Source organism: Protopterus annectens, chromosome 5.part0 (genome assembly GCF_019279795.1).
Source record: "Protopterus annectens isolate FY-2018-M chromosome 5.part0, PAN1.0, whole genome shotgun sequence".
NCBI classification, from domain to species: domain Eukaryota; kingdom Metazoa; phylum Chordata; order Ceratodontiformes; family Protopteridae; genus Protopterus; species Protopterus annectens.
The window spans coordinates 1,774,894,807-1,774,915,977 of NC_056735.1; the positions used below are offsets into that span (position 1 = coordinate 1,774,894,807).

Here is a 21,171-nt window from a genome sequence, read left to right on the forward strand (position 1 = left end):
CTCTCCAGCCAACACAAGCATCCTCCAAAAGGGCCTCATAGAAACAGACAACTGGTGCCAGAGCCATGGCCTCAAGCTAAATGCCAAAAGTGTATAGTCATCCCCTTTGGAAAAATCAAAGTGCCCACAAATTACCACATAGGTGGTAATCCATTAAGTACAGAAGAAGTAATTAGGGACCTGGGACCCAAGTTGATAGCAATCTCTCATTTGACAACCACGTGGCCAAAGTGGTTAGAAAAACATTTTATATAGCCCACCTAATCATGAAGGGATTCACATCTAGATCAGGGGAGGTCATCGTGCCTCTTTATACATCCCTCATCAGGCCCATAATTGAGTACAATGCCCCTTTTGGGATATACCTTACCACACACCTGCAGCAACTGGAAAGACCCCAAAAGTACCTCACCAAGAGGATCAAAGGGCTCAAACAGATGCCATATGCTGCCCGGTTAAAGAAACTCCAGCTCTACTCAGTGGCATACCGCCTGCTCAGAGGCAATCTGTGCCTGATGTATAAAGCCATGTGCAACCCAAAATTAATGGACATGCTGCACCTCAGAAAATCCAAATCCCATCGAGCTACGCGCTCCAGAGACTTGGACCTCAGCACTGAAATAAATAGGACATGCTGGAGGGACAGATTCATAACCCAGAGGCTCCCTTTGCTCTGGAATAAAATCCCAGTCCAGGATAGGCAGAGTCCCTCATTTACTCTCTTCAAGAGGAATCTTGATGAGTGGATGGGGATCGTAGGCTTACCCTGGGTATCACTTCTGTGTCACTGTTAGACAGAGGCACAGTATACTAACCTCGAAAAAGGGCATAGCAAAACTAATTTAAAATGGGTGGCAAAAGCCAAACACACTCTGGCTAGGCTTATAAATGCCCTATGGCAGTTAGCCTAGTATGAACCTATGAACCTATGAAGAGAAGATTAAAGGACAGCTTACTATTTGAAAACCTTTGTTTAGAATAACCATGTGATGTGAGCACAAGAGGAGGCTTAGCCAGGATGTAAAAGGAATATAAACTGTACCATTAGACATGATATGAAGACTTCCATATCTATAGAATAAACACCCCATCTTAATTAAACTTAAATATCAATTCATACTTTCAAAAAGGAATGGGAAGACTACCTGGGTGCACATATTTCCAACATGGAATGCAAGGCATTAAGCTCCTTAATGGCCTATCTCATTTGAATTTGATCCCCAAACCTATGAACTAATGAATTTCATAATTTTTCTGAGCACCTGATTTACCTTTGTTGTTGTACCGACTCACTGTAATTGATGGCTTAGGTTTTCTGAAGTGATACCCCAGCTCCTTCTCCTGTTATAGTTTTGTTTTTTAACTTGACTCCCCAATTTATATTTTATCTATGAGATATAGAATTAAATCTGTATAATTTGGCAAGACTTAACTGCTCTGTATCCATTCCAGATGTTGTTGAGCAATGAATTTCACTGCTAGAGCCTAGAAGTCTTGTAAGTTTTGCCTTCTGCATGATCTCCACCATTTTCTCTACCAGCGATGTCTAATTAGCCTTCTGTTTTCTGGGAACAGCTTGCTCCATACTCATTGACTGTTACCACCACACTTCACATTCAGTTGTTTGAAACCACTGCTCTCAGAAAAACCTGTTAAAACATTCTTTCAGAGATTCTACCATCACCCAGGCAGTTTTATATATATATGTTTTTTGAATCCTGGACTAGATCCTATCTGGTCATTGTGCATTATCACCCTTCCGTTCCTCAGCAGCACCATTTTTGCTGTTGTGTTGTTACCCATCCACCTCATAATCCTTAACTTACCTCTGCCCTGCTATGCCATTTTAGTACCTCTTCTGTTTCATTAGTGTATATAAATGCTAAATATTCATTAAGCATTGTCACCAGTTCTTTCACTTCTATAGGCACCCCCTCCAAAACAAGTGCCCCCACAATCTACTTTTTTTCCTGTCCTAATTATTGTTCATAACATTCTGTCAGTTGATACCATCACCTTTTGAATGCACTTTACTTTCATGTTTAGATTAATATGTAGTTACTAAGCCTCTCTTGTCTGCAACAACACTATAACTGCACCCAGTCAATTGTTCCATGAGTCACGCTGGACATCCTGCACACCTTACCTATCACCCATCTCTCGCTGTCTTCCTCCTCTTCTCTGTCTTGTTTAACAGTCTATGTTTTATATGCTCGTTATTATTGCCTATTGTTTTTTCTAGCCTCCAATATATAGCCATCTCATGTCCGTTCTAATTCCTTGCCATTCATCTCTTCTCGTCAGTTAATTCTGCACAGTGTGTGCAGTAAAAGCAATTGTAATGTCATTTGCAGAAATTGCACTGTTAAAAAAATCTGTTGAACCTGTAGATGCAAGAAGTATATTTAATAACAGTGCAAAATTATCAAAGAATTAAAAAGCAAAAAATCACAAAATCCATAGCTCCTTTTACATAGTTTATGCAGGTACCATCATTTGATATAGGTACCTTTCTGAAATTATAGACACTCATCTTTATGCATGCCTTACTTTTGAATTAGGAATATGTGTATATGTGATTTTAACATGGTCAAACATGTGCATTAGCCATGAAGTTATAACTGCATAACTCACAGTCAGTTCATATTCAAATGTCTTGAAATTCTTTAGCCAAACAAATGACAAGGGAAAACCATGTTCTATTCCATACTAAGTGGTGACGTGGTCATGCCTATTCAACCCAGAGGACTTCTTTAAGAAGGTCACAAAGCAACGAATGAAGGAAAAATGGTTCACACTGCCTATCTTGACCTGGCCAAGGCATTTGACATATTACCTTACTCGGGCATTGTTGACAAACACAACAGGTTAGGTATAAACCCTTGTTACCTGGTAGATAGCCAGCTGGCTTACAGACAGGACCCAGGAAGTTAGATTTGGAAGTCCCACCTCTACAAAGAGGCCAGTCACAAGCAGAGTCCCTCAGGGATCAGTCCTGGGACTGCTCCTTTTTCTTGACATTTATTCATCTGAAGTCAAGGCCAATGTCAATTACCTCTAGCTAAATAAATTTACAGATGATTGCAAATTAGGAGCTGACACAGATGTTCTCCAGGAAGGGATGACAAAGACAAATAACTGGTGTCAGAGCCATGGACTAAAACTAAATGCCAAGAACTGCATAATAGTATCCTTCAGGAAGTCATCCATTCTTGGTAAGTATCATATTGACAACACACCCCTTAGAGTTGACCCGGTAGTCAGGGACTTAGGGGCACACATAGATAGTAATCTAGCCTTTGACCATCACATGTCTATAGTAGTGAAGAAATCATTCGATGTTGTGCAACTTTATAATGGGTCTATATTAGATCAACGAAAACATAAATGTTTGAATCTGTAAAGGTCGACCTTTATAGATCGAACATTTATGTGTTCGAAAATCTTTAACAAAAAAAAAAACTATGTAATAAAAACAAAGGGTGTTAGAAGGGGAGCAAGCCCTCCTGCACCCCCCACACACCCCCTACTTAAATATACCAACTCCAAGATTGCACTACAGTGTAGTGAAGGGAAAATTTCCCATTTCCACACTGAAGTGCATTGATGTGTGATCTCAGAGTTAGTATATTTGAGTTGCAGAGGGTGTGGGGGGTGCATCCCCCACATTGGGGGTGCAGGGGGGCTTGCTCCAAAGCTAAAACCCTTTTCTTTATTTTTGTTTTGTTTATTTTGTTTTTATTACATTTTCGAACATTTAAATGTTCAATCTCTAAAGGTCGACCTTTAGAGATTCGAACATCTAAACGTCCGTTGATGTAATATAGATCCCTTAAAAACAAAGGTATGGCATCTAGGTGAAAGGATGTCATTATTCCACTGTATTCGGCATTCATCAGACCTATCTTTGAGTACAATGTCCCCTTTGGTATATATCTGACCATGCATATCCAACAATTGGAATGTCCACAGAGGATCCTCACTAAAAGAGTGCAGGGCATAAGTAACATGTCCTATGGTGACTGCCTCAAATCCCTTTCCCTGTATTCTGTCTCCTACAGGCTGTTGAGGGGAGATCTATGCCTGGCATACCAGGCATTGTCAGATCCCAACCTAATGGATCTCTTGCATATCTGCAAAACAAATAGCACCAGAATTACCCATTCTAAAGACTTAAACTTTGCTTGGGATATAAATAGGACCTGCTGGAGAGACAGGTATGTATTCCAGAGACTGCCCCTTTTCTGGAACAGGCTCCCATCCATGTAAAGCAGAGTTCCTCCTTAACCCAATTCAATTGTAACTTGGATGATTGGAAGGGGAACAGGACATTCATCCCTGGTTTGGCATCTAAGTCTTTAATGGACACAGGCAATATGTAAATAGTTCATCTCCCAGGCCCCTGCTTGTAAATGTTTCATTTCTGAACTCCCTGCTTGCACTTATAAACGGTACCAGAATTTTTCAGAGATTTTGGATGCTTGGCTTAGCTTAAAAAGGCCCCTGTAGTTATTAACCTAGTAAACAGCTATGAGCCTAAAAACGTGTGTGCAGAAAGAGCATGGAAGGAAGATTTTGATATCATCAGAACTCTGAATAAAACCCCTGTCTTTTACAAGTATTAAATAAATGGCTTGCCTAGGGCAATGGGTTCACTGGTACAAAGCCATGACTTTAGATTCAAAGTATTTATCTGGCAGAAATTAGATGGATATGTATTAAAAGTGTAATCAGAATTACTATCTGATGTTTTCAGAGCAGATGCATCAGATATTACATACATGCTCTAATTTTTAACTGTTTACACCCTGCACATGAGATAATTTTTTAAGTGCACATTCACTTTTGCACAAGCCTTCATTATGCAGCATGTACAATAATAAGCTACTTTTGCTGTATTTATTTTCTGTGGTGCTGTAGTATTATTGTGTCATGTACGAACAAAGGTTCAGAAAAATACTGCAGTTAAATATGTTTCTATTTCAAGGCCCGGCAGAAGTTTTTTTTCTTTTTTAATTCCCATTGACAGGTCAGTCAGGATACTAAGTTTCAGTACAGATCCTCTGTGAGAATAAATTATTGTTTTAGCTATCTGGTTAAAAGACATGCAGCATAATTGCTTTTAAAAGCTGTTACATTCACTTGCAACAACTGCACTCAGTTTTTCCAGACTATTGATCTACTAGACTTCGTAATTAAATTGCAGTCTTTTTTTAAATGCTTGTGAAATTACACAGGAATAGAACTGAATTAATGGCATAGACCTCTAGAATCAAATCCCTTATATAGTCTAAATCCAATCAACCGTTTGATAAAGAAGCAGATGATCTTCAGATTTATTTAATTGGATAGCACCTACAAGACAATTAATGCTGTAGTTAGCAACAGCAGAACACCAACCGTGGTAAACGGAAGTGTAACTTAATTCTCTATGTACGACCATATTTGTATATACCGTCGTTTTCTGATCCTTTATTTAAAACTGTCAAACATCAGCCACATCAGCTCCATGTGCTTCACAGGCAGAGTGTCATCATGATTTACAGAACCACTTTCTTAACTTCACAGAGTACAACTTCCCAACCAAAATGATGTCATCCCACTTCAGAGGGCACATAGTCTATTCCCACAGGTCTGCTCTGGGCATTTATTTGGTGACCTGTAAAGCTTAGCAAATAGGCTTCACAAATTACAAAACCTGCAAATAAAAATGCTTCAGATGATAAGAGACAGACTGTTTTTCTGGACATAGGCTACAATAATGCTACAATAAACCTCAGAAGAGATGATAGTAAAGGTTCTGTGGGCATCAAATCTTTTATCTGGAATCATACTTTCCACACTCTGTATGCCGTCCCACAAAAACAAATTGTTTCAATTAATGGCATTCATTCATTTATTGTATCTCTTTAAATATGTATGATTTAACAAAACATTTTAGTGTGAATAGTCCATACCTTACTTCTTCTTGGTAAGTAGACCCTGGAACAAAAGAAAAATAGCTTTAATATAATACCTTATTGAACTGTCTAACTCAAAGATGTGTAACCTCAGGCAAGGTGACAAATGCTTGCAATATTCATGTTTGACAAATGGTCTCAGCCCTTCATTTCTATTAACTCTTTCTTAACACATTTGAGTTAAAACAACTTATGTTAGAAACAAGGCAAACAGAAAAAGATTGTTCGCTTCTTTAAGAAATACGAGGAACAAATACTGATTATATTCGCAAATGTTGCATATTTTTCTTTCTGCTTTTTTTCATACATGTGACACAGACTTTTAATTAAGAGACAAAAAGCAATGCATACAGTGAACTCGCCATTAGCATAAGCCCTCAACAACAGGCATGATGCATTTAAAACAGAGCTCCAGAAATTCTGCAAGTTGTGTTAAAAGTCACACTGACCTCCTCACACACACACACACACACACACACACACACACACACACACACACACACACACACACACACTGACAGATGTACACACACAGACACAGACTCGCACTCACAAGCATGCATGCATACACACTGCAAAACTTACACAGATGCACAGAGTCTCAGTCATACACACACAAATGTATACACACACACACACACACACACACACACACACACACACACACACACACACACACACACACACACACATATATGCACATTGCATATAATAATTTAATCTGAGATAAGGGTAGTTTATAATGCCATTATACAATAAGGAGTTGGAAAGTGCATAAGTAATTTCCACACAATACAATAGTGATTAGCTGCTGACAGATCTTTCTTGGCATCTATACAATTACTTTATGGTGCAGTTTCTATTTACACCATTTTCGTGCAAAAAAGCAGAAGAATACAAATTTGAAATACAGTAGCCTAAAAACAATATCACCTAAAAGTAAAAACTATAATTAGCTGATGAGTATCCCTAGGATTCATAAAGATTCTAACTGATGTGTAAATTGCCTACATCAAGTAGCTCAATTTACATATAAATTAGCTACCACAGATAGATCAATTCACATAATGGTGAGAAAATGTGATTCAGAGGCAGCTATGACTGCAAAAATATAACTTCATTAGTGTATCTCTGAATTAGAGTTGTTTGATGCTACCCACTGTCAAACCTGTAATGGTGGTATTGTTTACCCTGGTAACCCATGCATTGTGCTAGCAAAGGCACCACCCTAAACACAAACCCTGACACATGTGCACACGTGCAGGCACACAGTCACACATACACACTGACTCCCACATCCACATATATTGTATGTAATAATGTGTAATAATATTTTTACTATAATTAGCTAAAAAAAAGCATCCCTAGGAATCAGAAAGATTCTCACCACTCCTGTCAACTGCCTAGTATAGTACTTACCCTGGTAGCACATGCATCATGTTGGCAATCTCTCCTTGCATACACATTCAGACACCCATGCACACACACACACACACACACACACACACACACACACACACACACACACACACACACACACACACACATTATATGCATATATATTTATAAATATGTATATGCACACACACACACACACACACACACACACACACACACACACACACACACACACACACACACACACACTATATACATATATTTCTAATGGTGCTGTTTCATTCCAATTTAACTAAAAAATTATCATATTAAAGAATGCTTTGCAACTCACAGCTACACTTGTACATCCATAATTTGGTTTAGATTTGCATACCTTTTTGGCTGGTGAAGAATACCTTTGAAGCCTTTGTGTCTGTTCTCATTGGAAGTGTTGATAAGTATTTCCTCTGACAGATCCAGGAAACAAATCAGTTTCTTTACATTATCATTATGCTCAGGGATACCATATCACCCATCTTAGCTGGATTGCATCCTTTCTAAACTAAGAACTTGGAGTGCCACCAGACTCTGGTTTTGGGTCCAGTACTTTACATTATCTCAGCTATGCTGATGTCACTCAGCTCTGTACTCAGCCTCAAAAGAGGGTGATGTAATAAGCTTAATCTTTCTTCTACCAAATCAGTTAATGTAAGCATTCATACCACTGTAAGTTTATCTGCAGTTCCTGTTTTTATCTCAGGTATTGCTGATAGAGTCATGGTTATGTACCTTCTGTCTAAAATGCATAATCTTGGAGTGATCCTCAATGACCAGATGTTATTCAAGGACCATGTGTCATTTGCTATCCATTCTTGTTGTCACTATCCAAGAAATATCACTTGTATTAAGCATTGCATTCCATTAGGGAACGTACCTTTTGTTGTATAAGTCTTGTTCATGTTTTCATCTGGAACATGATGAGTTTTAACTATAAAAAATCAAGTTCAAAATCCATTGCCCATGTGCGTCAGAATTGTCTTTTCTACTTGGCTTTTTGATGACATCACTGACCCTCATGCATACTTGGAACATGCTAGAGTTGACTTCCCTTGCTCTGCACAATACCCCAGAATAAAATAGGAAGTTTCCCATAGCTTTATAACAAGACACAACCTTCTGCACAAAACTGTATGCTCACTCCATTGCAAGAATATAGTTTAAGGTCTTAAAGATAATAGCACATTGCCTGAAGTCTGTTTCTACCATGGTAGCGTGACTTTTTAGTATACAGCTTTAAACAGACATTTATATTTCATGAATTTTACCTATAGTAATACCCACAAGACCTTTTAACAAAACATTTACATTTATAGAAGAAGCTCTCATCTTTAGTTTACAGTATGATTTTCTTTTATAGTTTATACAACAATGTACTATAGAGGTTTAGAACTGTTGTTTTGTCATACTACTTAATTAAACATAGAGCTGTTTTGTAAATCATCTATCTTCAGATTTTATTATTATGACATAATATTCTTTGAAAAACACTTCTTACAAAAGTTATTAAAAACATAGGTTCATAGTGTCATAGGTTTATACTAGGCTAATGACCACCAAAGTCTTTATACGTATAGCCGCCCAAACCAACCCAGTTTTATCCATGAGTACCTCGGGCATCTATTTGGTAGGGTATTTAGTAAGGAGGTAGCTAAGGGTTATGTGGGGGAGGTATGCTAGTTGGGGATCATTTTACATACTGTCAGCCTTGGTCCTTCAGTGACATGGTAGCCAGACCTGGGGTGAATTTTCAATTTCCCATCCAATGATCTAGGTTTTGTTTGAATAGGTTCAGGGATGAATTTTGCTTCACATGGATGAGGAGCCTATTCCATAGCATAAGCACCTTTTAAGAGACATAGTGGTCTCTCCAACATGTTCTAATTATGTTGCAAGCAAAGTTCAAGTCCTTGGATCTAGAGTTTCTCGTGCTATTTGTTTCACAGATGTGCAAGTGATACATCAAAGCTGGATATGAGGATGCCTTATATGTCGGGCATAGATCGCTTCTCGGTAACCTGTTGGAGACTGAGTACAGAGATAAGTCCTTAATGTGCTCTGGGTAGGGCAGAGTATTCATACCCTGGATTCCCATGTGGGCATTCCAACCATTGCAAATGGCTGATTAGGTCATGCCAAAGTTGACGTAGTATTCAATGATGCATATGATAAGGACTGAATAGAGTGGTACTATAACTTTCTTGGACCTGAATGCCACACCCATACTTATGAGTTGGGAGACACGGAATGATTTTCTTACTACCTTGGCTACATGTTGATTGAAGGCCAGATTACTGTTGACATATTTTCCAGATCCATAACTACCAGGTCAATTCTTAAGGATGTTTTATAGATGCAGTAATTAACCCTGTGTGGACAATTTCCCAATCGGCACTATAATGCATTTCTTAGTGTTGAGTTTTAATCCACAGCTTGGGCACCCAGTCATTTGTCTGTGGTAGACCCTCTTCATCACATTGTGGATTGTTACCTGCAAGGCTCCTGACATAGTTGAAGAAAGCATTGTTAGTGTCATGTGGTGAATCTATGATAGTCCCCAATTTGCAGTCATCTGCAAACTTGGTGAGATAGAGGCCTTTGACATTAGCCTTGACTTCTGAGAAGTAGATGCCAAACAGGAGTGGTCCCAGCATGAAGCCCTGAAGAATGCTGCTGGTGACCAATCTCTTGGTGAAGGTGGTCTCGCCAGCTGAATTTTTGGGTCCTATCTGTGAGCCAGCCAGCAATCCAGCAAATTTTAAGTAGGGATTTATGTCTAGTTTGGAGACCTTGAGAGGGCTATTGTATTGAATACCTTGGCCAGGTCAAGGCAGGTGATATGCACCATTTTCTTCTCATCCATTGCCTTGATGACCCTTCTGAAGAAGTCTACCAGGTGAAGTTGGCAGGATCTTCCCTTAACAAAGCCAAATCGAGATGGATTCAGTGTCTGTAGGCTGCCGATGTCTTGTTGATCATTTCTACGATAATTCTTTCCATGGCTTTGCACATTATACTTGTTGGGTCTATAGTTCCCAGGGTCGGTTGACAGTCCAACCTTATGAAAAAAGATTACTATTGTGGTCCTCCATTCACTTGGTACAAGACCTGTTTTAAGACTGCAGTTAAAGAGTGACTCAAATGGTCCTGATTAATCATATTTTAGACTTTTTAGGAGGCAACCAGGGATACTGTCAGGGCACATCAAGCAGTGTTTTTGTCGTTAGCAATTGCTGACAGGACTTGGTCCCTGCTAATACCTGGAGGGGAATATATGCTAGAAATGTTTTCTTATGGGGTAGTGGTGGGTGAAGTTACAGCAGAATTTATCAGTAATTAGATTTGCTATTTTAGCCTGGTCAGTGAAGGTGGTGTTATTTAGCACCAGTTCAGTACACTGTGGAGTGTTACCTTTAAGGTTATTGGCATAGCCCTTAGCTTGAGAGGCTAACCTGACCTCATAATTGGACTTGTTCAACTTAATTAGCCCTCTTAGTTACTTGTTTAGTTGAAACAGATAGTTCTTGTCATTACGAGAGTTGCTCTTTCTGTATTTGGACATGATTTTTATCTTTTGTAATAAACCCCTGTTGATATTAGGACTCCACCAGTGGTGTCTATTTTTTGGTCTTAGTTTTGGGCTTACTTCTAGTAGGTTCAGCAGCCTCAATGCAGCCATTGTCATGCTTGTACAGGGTATCTGTGAATAATTCTTCATGGGTAGCTGTGCTCTCGGGGCTTAGGGGAGCCTTGAATTTGGCAGGCACCTAAAAGGATGTAGGTTGCTTTAGAATAGTTCCTAACTATTACAGGTTTAGTTGGGTTTTTCTGAGTTGGTTTTATTTCAAAGGAGACAGTTTTATCTCCTTTGAAATATCATGGACTATGATAACTATGTATCATGCACTAATCTGACTGTTATTAGAAATGACTACAGTAGAGTAGCACCAAATTACCACAGACAGATGCTTATCTCAATATACTGAACAGCTTTGTCAAAATAACTGTTATAGTCTTTTATCGGTCAATGTTTAGATAATTTAGTATATAACACTAAAATATAGAGCTCTATTTTTTAGCATAATGGCAAAACACGTTAACTATGAGTGGATGAAAATGAGTGCATTGAGGATTGAAATACTCATAATGAAGTCACTGGAAAAAGACCTACTGAAAAAACACATTTTTAAGTGTTTTTGTAGGGGGCAAGCCACTTCTACACCCTTGAAGTGGGTGTCAAGCCAGCCACACCCCCTGAAATTAAACATACCAACTCCGTGGTCGTACCAACTCAAAGAAGGGGAACAGTCTTCCAAAAAGGGCATCACTGCCAGCACAACTTGCCAACTGTGATTTCCTGGGGTGGAACTCCAGTTCTCAATGGGTTGAACCTTGGGCAACTGAGGCTCAAGCATTCAGTCTTCATATACCAGTAGGTTACCCTGGCAAAAGCATAGTTCTTTTGACAATATAAAATTAACAAGAGACAATTAAGAACACACTCAGCTATTTAAATTTCCAGTTTATTAATGTTTAATAATAAGGATGATAACATCTATTATTATTATTCATTTTTACCTATTTTAGGTCAAAAGTTCAAGCTTTTTCCAACTTTTTTTTGCCTATAGCAACAAAGAAACTTCAACTATATTGATATATGAGCTCACAGATGATACTAACTCCTGGTACATATTTTAATTCCATACATTTTAAAGTTTCATCATAAGAACGACAGATTACTGGTGGTGTAGCTTGGAGATGGTGACTCACTTTTCTTCACTGACTATGAATACAAGCAGATATGATATTATATGATATTTTAATTACATATGAAGGCAAAGGTTTTCAACCTCTCTACAAAGTTTTACAACAGTAGGTATGACTACTAATGACAGCTGATATATTTGTTAATGTGATACTTTAACAGATCCTGACAAACGAGGACAGTACAGCAATTCATTGTTTTGTACTAATTCTTCAGTGCTGCTGCATATCAGATATTCCACAAACATTTACATTCTGCTGAGCCGCTCAGGTGACAGAGAGGGATAAAGCCCAAACTATGGCCCAGGTGACCCGGGTTTGATTAGTGGCTTGGGCAACTGACAAAGGCATGCCCGTCTCAGGTGGGAATTTGTTCATTGATGACACTCCCTAATAGGAAGTATGGTCCAAAGAGAAGAGTTACTTTTGGACATAGTCGATAAGTGTGGGAGGCTGAGAAGGGAGTGGGTAGGTGTCGCTTGTCTAGTCAGTATAAAACAGACGAGCATTCGTGGGTTCTGTTCAAGCAGCTTTATTATGTAAAAACACATCAGGATTGAGGCTTAATAACTTTAACTTAGATAAACTTATAAACAAACTAGCTATTACACTCATACATGCTCACTCTCTGGCTGCACTCTCAAAATGGCACTGATGGTAGCACATCCTTGCTATCTATATTCACGTTCAGTCCTTGAAACACTTCTTAAAGACACAGCACACACACTTTATTCTACATTCTCCTTTGAGAAATAAGTCATGCAATGTTGATGACATTAATTGACATGCAATCAATACAAATAATTCTTTGTCGTGCAATTATACACAACTAAAGACATATAAACAAGTATGTCTAGGTTACTGTATACTTCACACTAGGTCTGGAGATATGACTAAATCATGTGACATAAAAATTAGAATTAGGTCTAGCAACTGGGACTGTCTCTGCTAAATGTCGAATGTTAGGGACATCAGGAACATCATCAGGAGTGGAAGTAGAAGTTAAGATACATTCGGCAACAGGAACATTGTCTGGACTGCTCTGACATCTAGAGTATGTATCACAGGAACAATGCTGCAATATTGATTCTGATATAGGAAGATGTCTATGATTTTGCCTGTAATCCAGAACCTCAGATGATGTGAAGTAGGCTCTCGGCTCAGTACATATCCAGTGGATATAAAAAGTGTACACACCCCTGTTAAAATGTCAGGTTTTTGTGATATAAAAAAATTAGACCACAATAAGTAATTTCAAAACTTTTCCCACCTTTAATGTGACCTATAACCTGTACAATCCAATTGAAAAACAAACAAATCTGTTAGGGGAATAAATATAAAAAATAAAAAACATACAATAAGCTGATTGCTTAAGAGTGCACACCCTTAAACTAATACTTTGTTGAAGTACCTTTTGATGTTATTACAGCATTCAGTCTTCTTGGGTACACACCTGCCATCAATTAAAGAGATTCTGATTAACCCCAAATAAAGATCAGCTGTCCTAGTAGGATTTTCCTGACATTTACTCAGTTGCCTGCTACAGCAAAAGCCAAGGCTTACAGAGACCTTACAAAGCATCAAAGGGATCTCATTGTTAGAAAGGAGAACAAGAAGGGTGCTTCATCCTCACCAAATGATTTATAAAAATCAGTCCATATCAAGATTATATACTCCCCGTTCTGAAGGAGAGTCGAGTCTCCTCGAAACTGATTACATGTATAGATCTACAATCGTGGGACTCCACACATATCTGTTGACCTCACAAGACACAAACATAGTGAAAGTTTTGAAACATGAGGAGAATAAATCCAAGATGACTTCTCTGCTTAATCTAGCAGAAACTTATTGGTGTCAAGCAGGAATGGAAACCAAGCCAGAAGTAAATAAAAATCAGGCAGCAACTGAATGTGCCAAAAAACAAAAGAAAGAATATAAGGTAAAGGATCAGATCAGAAGGCAAGAAATGTGGAAAAAGCATAAATATAATTGAAAGTATAGAAAACTACTGGAAGAACCTCATGTTGATCAGGAATGAACACAGGAGTGGTTAAGGAGAGGATAATTCAAACCAATAGATGAAAAGTTAATTTTGGCAGTCCAAGATAGTGGGCTGTGTACATGTTGGTTTATAAAGTCCATTGAACATGTGGGAGAAACAAACAAATGTAGGTTTTGTAAAACCAAATTGGAAACAGTTGTACACCTCGTTGCTGGATGCGACATACTAATGGCAGAAGGACTGTATACTAAAAGGCATTAATAATGTGGCGAGACTGTTGCACTGGGGATTGTGCAAACACTATGGTACTGAAATGGTCAAAAAACACTGAAAACCTGAGCCACAAAGCATCATAGAAAATGAAGAAGTCTACATCACATGACATCATCCATTACCAACAGTTCAAAAGATGCTAGAAAACTGGATATAGTGGTCCAAGAAAAGAAGACAAGAGTAGCACTGATCATTGAAATTGCTGCACCCAGTGACTACAGTGTCTAGCACACAGAGAGACATAAAGTCATAAAATATCAGGATCTGCAGGCAGAAATGAGACCAATGTGCAAGAAAGATACCCAGACAGTTCCAATAGTAGTAGGAGTAACGGGTCTTATAAAAAAGAATTTACGATCATATTTAGATATGCTACCAATACATGTAACTCCATATGAACTGCAGAAGGAGTCATTACTGGGCACATTGCGGATGCTGCAAAGAGCGCTACTGGCTGACATCAAAGATTGAAACAATACTAATTTCATGAACTTTAATCGTACTTTGACTTAGGAATGGGGTCCATTCCTGTCATGGTATTAGAAACCCAAAAGACTTGGAGAAAGTAAAAAAAATTGAAAGATATCAGTCATGAGAAGGGTACAAAAATGTCCACAGCATTGGATATACCATGGAACACAGTGAAGACAGTCATCAAAAAGTGAAGAAAATATGGGACAACAGTGATGTTGCAAAGAACTGGATGTTCCTCCAAAATTGATGAAAAGACAAGGCAAATACTGGTCAGGGAGGCTGCCAAGAGACCTACAGCAACACTGAAGGAGCTGCAGGAATTTCTGGTAAGTACTGGTTGTGTACTACATGTGACAACAATTTCCCATATTCTCCATATGTCTAGACTATGGGGTATGGTTGCAAGACAGAAGACTTTTCTTACACAGAAAAACATCCAGGCCCAGCCAAAATTTGCAAAACAAAGCATCAAGTTTCCCAAAAGCATGTGGGAAAATGTGTTATTGTCTGATGAAACCAAGGTTGAACTGTTTGGCTACAATTCCAAAAGGTAGGTTTGGCACAAAAACACTTTGCATCACCAAAAGAACATCATCCCCACTGTGAGGCATAGTGGTGGCAGTATCATGCTTTGGGGTTGCTTTTCTTCAGCTGGAACTGGGGCTTTAGTCAGTTTGGAGGGAATAATGAACAATTCCAAATACCAGTCACTTTTGGCCCAAAACCTTCAGGTGTCTGCTAGAAAGCTGAAGCTGAAGATGAAGAGAAATTTCACCTTTCAACATGACAATGATGCCAAGCATACATCCAAATCAACAAAAGAATGGCTTCACCAGAAGAAAATTAAAGTTTTGGAATGGCCCAGCCAGAGCCCAGACTTAAATCCAATAGAAAATCTGTGGGGCGACCTGAAGAGGGCTGTGCACAAGAGATGCCCTTGCAATCTGACAGATTTGGAGTGCTTTTTCAAGGAAACATGGGAAAATATTGCCAGGTCAAGATGTGCCATGCTGATAGACTCCTACCCACGAAGACTGAATGTTGTAATTAAATCAAAAGGTGCTTTAAGAAAGTATTAGTTTAAGGGAGTGCACACTTATGCAACCAGCTTATTGTATGCTTTTTATTTTTTATATTTTTTCCCCTAACAGATTTTTTTCAATTTATAAGTTATAGGTCAGATTAAAGTTGGGAAAGTTTTGAAATGATTTATTGTGATTTCATTATTGTATATCACAAAAACCTGGCATTTTAACAGGGGTGTGTACACTTTTTATATCCACTGTACTGGTTACTTGATCAAGCTGGTCAAAACCTTTCACCGTTTGTACCCTCACTGTCTCTCCTTTCAACGGACGAAGAAATCTGCTCGATTTATCATATCTGGACTTCTGGAAAGAATGCTTTCTGAATAGTTGGACTCTAATTGTCCTGTTGTTCCTAGCTTTAGGCCTTAACAAACTGAAACTGATAGGCGATGTTGTTCACGTTTGCTTAGATAGAAGTCTCTGAGCAAGCGAGCCAAGTATATCATCACGGGATATATTTCTGAGATTAAGTAAATTCAAAAAGTCATTGGTATTGTCATGCTTTGACCTCTCAAGCTATTGCTTTGCACTCTGTACTGCACGTTCAGCTAATCCATTTGACTGTGGATATTGTGGACTACTAGTAACATGCACAAAGTCCGATTTTTTTGCAAAGTTTTGACTCAGCTGACTAGTAAATTGAGTACCATTGTCAAAAATAACTTTGTGTGGACTACCGTGGACAGAGAAATGATGTTTCAGGTTAGTGATAACAGCAGTGGGGGTTAGGTTAGGTAGTAAATCAATCTCCAACAGTTTGAATAAGAGTTTACCAACACTAAGTGATGCTGATTGTTCCACTCAAATATACCAGTGGCTACTGGTAGTTCAGGAACTTGACTTAGCTGAAGTGGTTCTTTTTGCAAATGTGGTTTAGTATTACTGCATACTGAGCAAGAAGAAAGTACTTTATCAATGTATTTTGTTAGAGAAGGCCAAAATACTAGTTGTCTCACCCTTCTTTTGGTAGATTCGGAACCTGGGTGACCACAATGCAAATCTGGATATATTCATGTTGTAAGGAAGCAGGAGCAACAATTTTAGGACCTTTGAAAATAATGCCATCTTCCATCAACATCTTATCTCTGTAAGGAAAATAAGTTTGAACTTTAGGTGGTACACTAGATTGCTTTGACGGCCACCTAACATTAATGCAGTGGTTGAGCTTCTGCAGAATTGGATCAGTCTTTATATGATCTCTGAGCTCATCAAGTCTCCTGGTAGAAAGAGTAACACACTTGCATGATGACAAAGTCAAAATTTTCTGCATGAAGCTGTTCCATTGTATTTCTGGGTAATCTGGATAAGGTATCAGCCAGATAAAGAAGTTTTCCTTTTGTATAGACTATTTTGAAGTTGTACTTTTGCAATTTGAGCATCTTTCTTTGTAATCTTGCTGGAGCTGAATGCATAGGCTTCTTTAAAATAGTAACTAGAGGTTGGTGATCACTCTCAATCTGAATAGCTCGACCATAGATATAATCATGAAACTTTGAACATGCAAATACTGTTGCCAAAAGTTTCAATTCGAGCATATTGCAGTTCTTGATGCATAGGCTATTGATCTGCCTTCCTGAAGAATAATTGCACCAAGACCAAATTTTGAAGCATCACAGGAAAGATTTACTGGTTTATTGACATCATAGTATCTTAAATGTATATGGGGTGGAAATTGTCTACTTAAGGACTTCAAATGCTTTCTGGTACTGTTCCAGCCAAGACCATGTAACATTTTTGTGCATCAGCTCTCTCACAGATGCTTTCAACTCACTGAAGTCTGGTATAAACTTGTCTAAATAATTGACCATACCAAGAAAACGGTGTAGAGCCTGAACATTATCTGGTGCTGGCATCTCAAGAATGGCTGCTTGCTTGGACGGGTGTGGTCTCAAGCCAGTGCTTATAAATAAATTACCTACATATGTAACTTCTGGTAGTCTAAATTTGCACTTTAGAGGATTGAGCTTTAAGTTTATTTCACGTGCTCTGCCTAGAACTTTCTTAAGGTTTCTGTCATGCTCTGCTTCACCACTGCCTCCAACCAATAAATCATCTACTATTATGGCACAAGCATAACCTGAAAAGAAATTGATCCATTGCATGCTGAAACTTGCTGAATCTATTCCAAATGGCATCCTGAGGAATCTATATCTTCCAAAAGGGGTACTGAAAGTAGTCAGTAATGAGGATTTGTGATCAAGCATCACCTGCCAAAATTAACTTTTTGCATCTCAGACAGAAAAAGCAGTAAAATTCAGTATTAGGGCTGTGACTTCCTCGACTGTACACATTGGATGATGTGGTCTCTTTAATGCTTTCTTCAAATATCTTGGGTCAATAGATATTCTGATTTTATTTGAGCCTTTTGTGACTGGAGAAATTACACCTTGTTGTACTATTTTTGTCCAACTGAGCTTTAACTTTATCCTACATAGCTATTGGAACTTTTCTTGCTGATCTGACCACTGGACTGACCACTGGGTCTAACTTCATGGAATACACAACTGGAAGTTTGCCTAACTTGTCATCGAAGACATCAGCATACTCTTTGAAAATGGCTTCAGTAAAACTGGGAACTAGGAGATGTGCTTATATGATGAACTTCTTTGGTAAAGGAAAGCAGGTCATTCTCATACTGTCTCTGAGACCCAATAATGACTGAACAGGTCTTCAGACTACATAGAACAGTAAGCTGTAACAGTTCCTAGCCAAATAACATGAAAGCATTACTGAGCCTTTGGTTTGAATTTCTTCACCTCCATAAGCAATAAGTTTTGCACAACCAGCCACATTGAGTTGTTCACCAGCTCTCACCTTAGCAAATGTATCTACTGATTTAACATTACACTTTGAACTGGTGTCTACTTTGAGCTTGGTGGATTTACTATTGAACTGGACAGTGCAAAATACTTCATTCTTTGCCAACAAATTCACCGCATCAACCTTTTTCATCAATTACTGATACACCATCTACATAGAAAGTAGAATTGCAGCTCTCTCTATAATCAATCTGCTTTTTTGAGTGACCCTTCTTTATAACTATGTGAGGTTTGCTTGATTAGTAAAACTTTTGACATGGTTCCATTTTTTACACTTGATGCATTGTTGACCAAGTATTAAGAATTTCTCTCTTTTAGACTCATGATTGGTACCACAATTATGACAGTTAACAATAATGCTGGATTTGGGTTTGGCTGACTGACCCTTGTATTGCACTGAGCATGTTCTTCTCTTAGAACTTGCTGGAAAACTATGGGACTTGCCAGGTAAACCTGCAGGGGCTGTAGCTGCCATGTGCTTAGGCCTGCTTCTGCTAGCCACATGTTGCATGTTGTCTACATTTGCTCTGGAGACTGCTGAAACCATGCTCTTATCACTTGCAAGCATACTTGTGTGCCTTTCTGTAACTTCATGGATTTGACAAATCTCAATAGATTTGCTCAGTGTTAAATCACTGTCAGAAAGTAAAATCTTTATCACTGCAGCATTATTAATACCACACACAAGCCTGTCCTTTGTCAACTCATCTTTTAAGTCACCAAATTGACGCATTTTAGCTTGTTTCACAGGTCAGTTATATAAAAACTGTGAAAGTTTCCCATTTTTTAATCTTGCGTGAAAAACAAATACCTATCACATGTAATATCTGTCTGGGGGTTACATATTTCCCCTGAATTTGCACTTCAAACACTCAGGGTCTTCTCTTGATTCAGCCTGTACAACAATATGACAGTTTTCACCTTCTCCCTCATATACTGCTGGTGCATACACAAATGAACGCTACCTTTCAATGGCCTCTGACCCAGCTAGCCTTAGCAAAATGAATGCCCTGGTGTGTGCATCTTTATCAGAATAAGCTGCTTGTATAAAAATATCATACTCTTGTCAAATTTTCTCCAATTTTCTGCAATATTCTGATCAAACACCAGTGGTGATGGCTTTTGAAATCCATCTGCCATATTAACAGTGAAGCCTTTTGCAAGTATGCACGAACATAAACACATATACATATGCCAGAAAGTTATGCCAGTACTTGTAACTATTCCCAATAGCACAACAAGCCTCTGAATAACTGAACTTTGTGAAATAAGTTTCTTGGGCACTATAATACACTTGAAATCACTGTACTGTAAGAAATCATCTCTTAGTGTAAGAAACATTGCAAAATAAGACTTTCAGGTACTGTAATACCATTGAAATTACTGTACTGTAAAAGTCACTTATCATTGTAAGAAACATTTCAAAATAACTGCACTGTGTGAATGAACTGGGCAGAAGAAGCTCAAAGTAAGAAACATTTCAAAGCAATTGTACTTTGCGAATAAACAGCATACAGCACACTGAAACTTTCCCAAAATGGCAGTACTTTGCTAAATAACTCTACACGGTGCAAGAAACACTCTGTAATTGTGGCATTTTGCAGATAGACACATCCTGCACAAGAAACTTTTTGAAATGGCTGTATTTTGACCGCATTTCATGAAATAGTTGCACTTTGCACACAATAAACTCTTCGGAATAAATATACAGTAATTAGCACACATTGTAAGCACTTTTACACACTTTGAGATACTTTGAATAACTCTAGATACCCCCCAAACACAATGTGAAATAGCAGTTATGCCAAAAAACAGTACTTTGCCAAAAATATGCAGTCACCTAGCTTTATCTATGCTTAATGCACCCTTTTTTGCCCTTATTATATCTGTTTTGTTCACTTAATCTCTTTTCATGCCCATTGCACTTTTCTTGTGCTTGTTTTAGTCTAAACATGTCTGTTTTGCGTTAAACATGCTCATTGTGCAATTCTGAGGTAATTCCAACCCCCTTATGTGCTTTTCTGATAATTGTTTTATCAGAAATCTTAATCTTAAACATTTTGTTTAATTAATAAACCTTTTGTGCTTCTCACTTGTTTAATAATGCGGTTTGTGCCCTTGTAATGCTCCATTTCAGCTTTCTTATAGAATAAATCATTCATGCAAGTTTTATTACCTTTGGTTCATTTCTGGCCCTTTTTTCATGCTCGTTTCTCATAGTTTACCTTCACTGTTAACTCAGCACATCATAGCTCTGGAAAGCAGTCTCTAGAATCTTGGTTCTGACACCTTGTTGCTCGTCTAGTCAGGATAAAACAGATGAGTTTTCGCGGGTTCTTTTCAAACAGCTTTATTAT

At 38.3% G+C, this 21,171-nt stretch overlaps 1 protein-coding gene across 1 annotated transcript in view; it reads right to left on the reverse strand.

Moving 5' to 3' along the window:
- The window catches only part of IGSF5 (immunoglobulin superfamily member 5), a 678,183-nt gene that overhangs the window by 269,802 nt on the left and 387,210 nt on the right, over positions 1 to 21,171 (reverse strand). Inside the window, exon 6 of the mRNA XM_044071572.1 lies at positions 5,958 to 5,982. Within this exon, the coding sequence (XP_043927507.1) occupies positions 5,958 to 5,982 (25 nt within the window). The remainder of the gene's footprint in view (positions 1 to 5,957; positions 5,983 to 21,171) is intronic.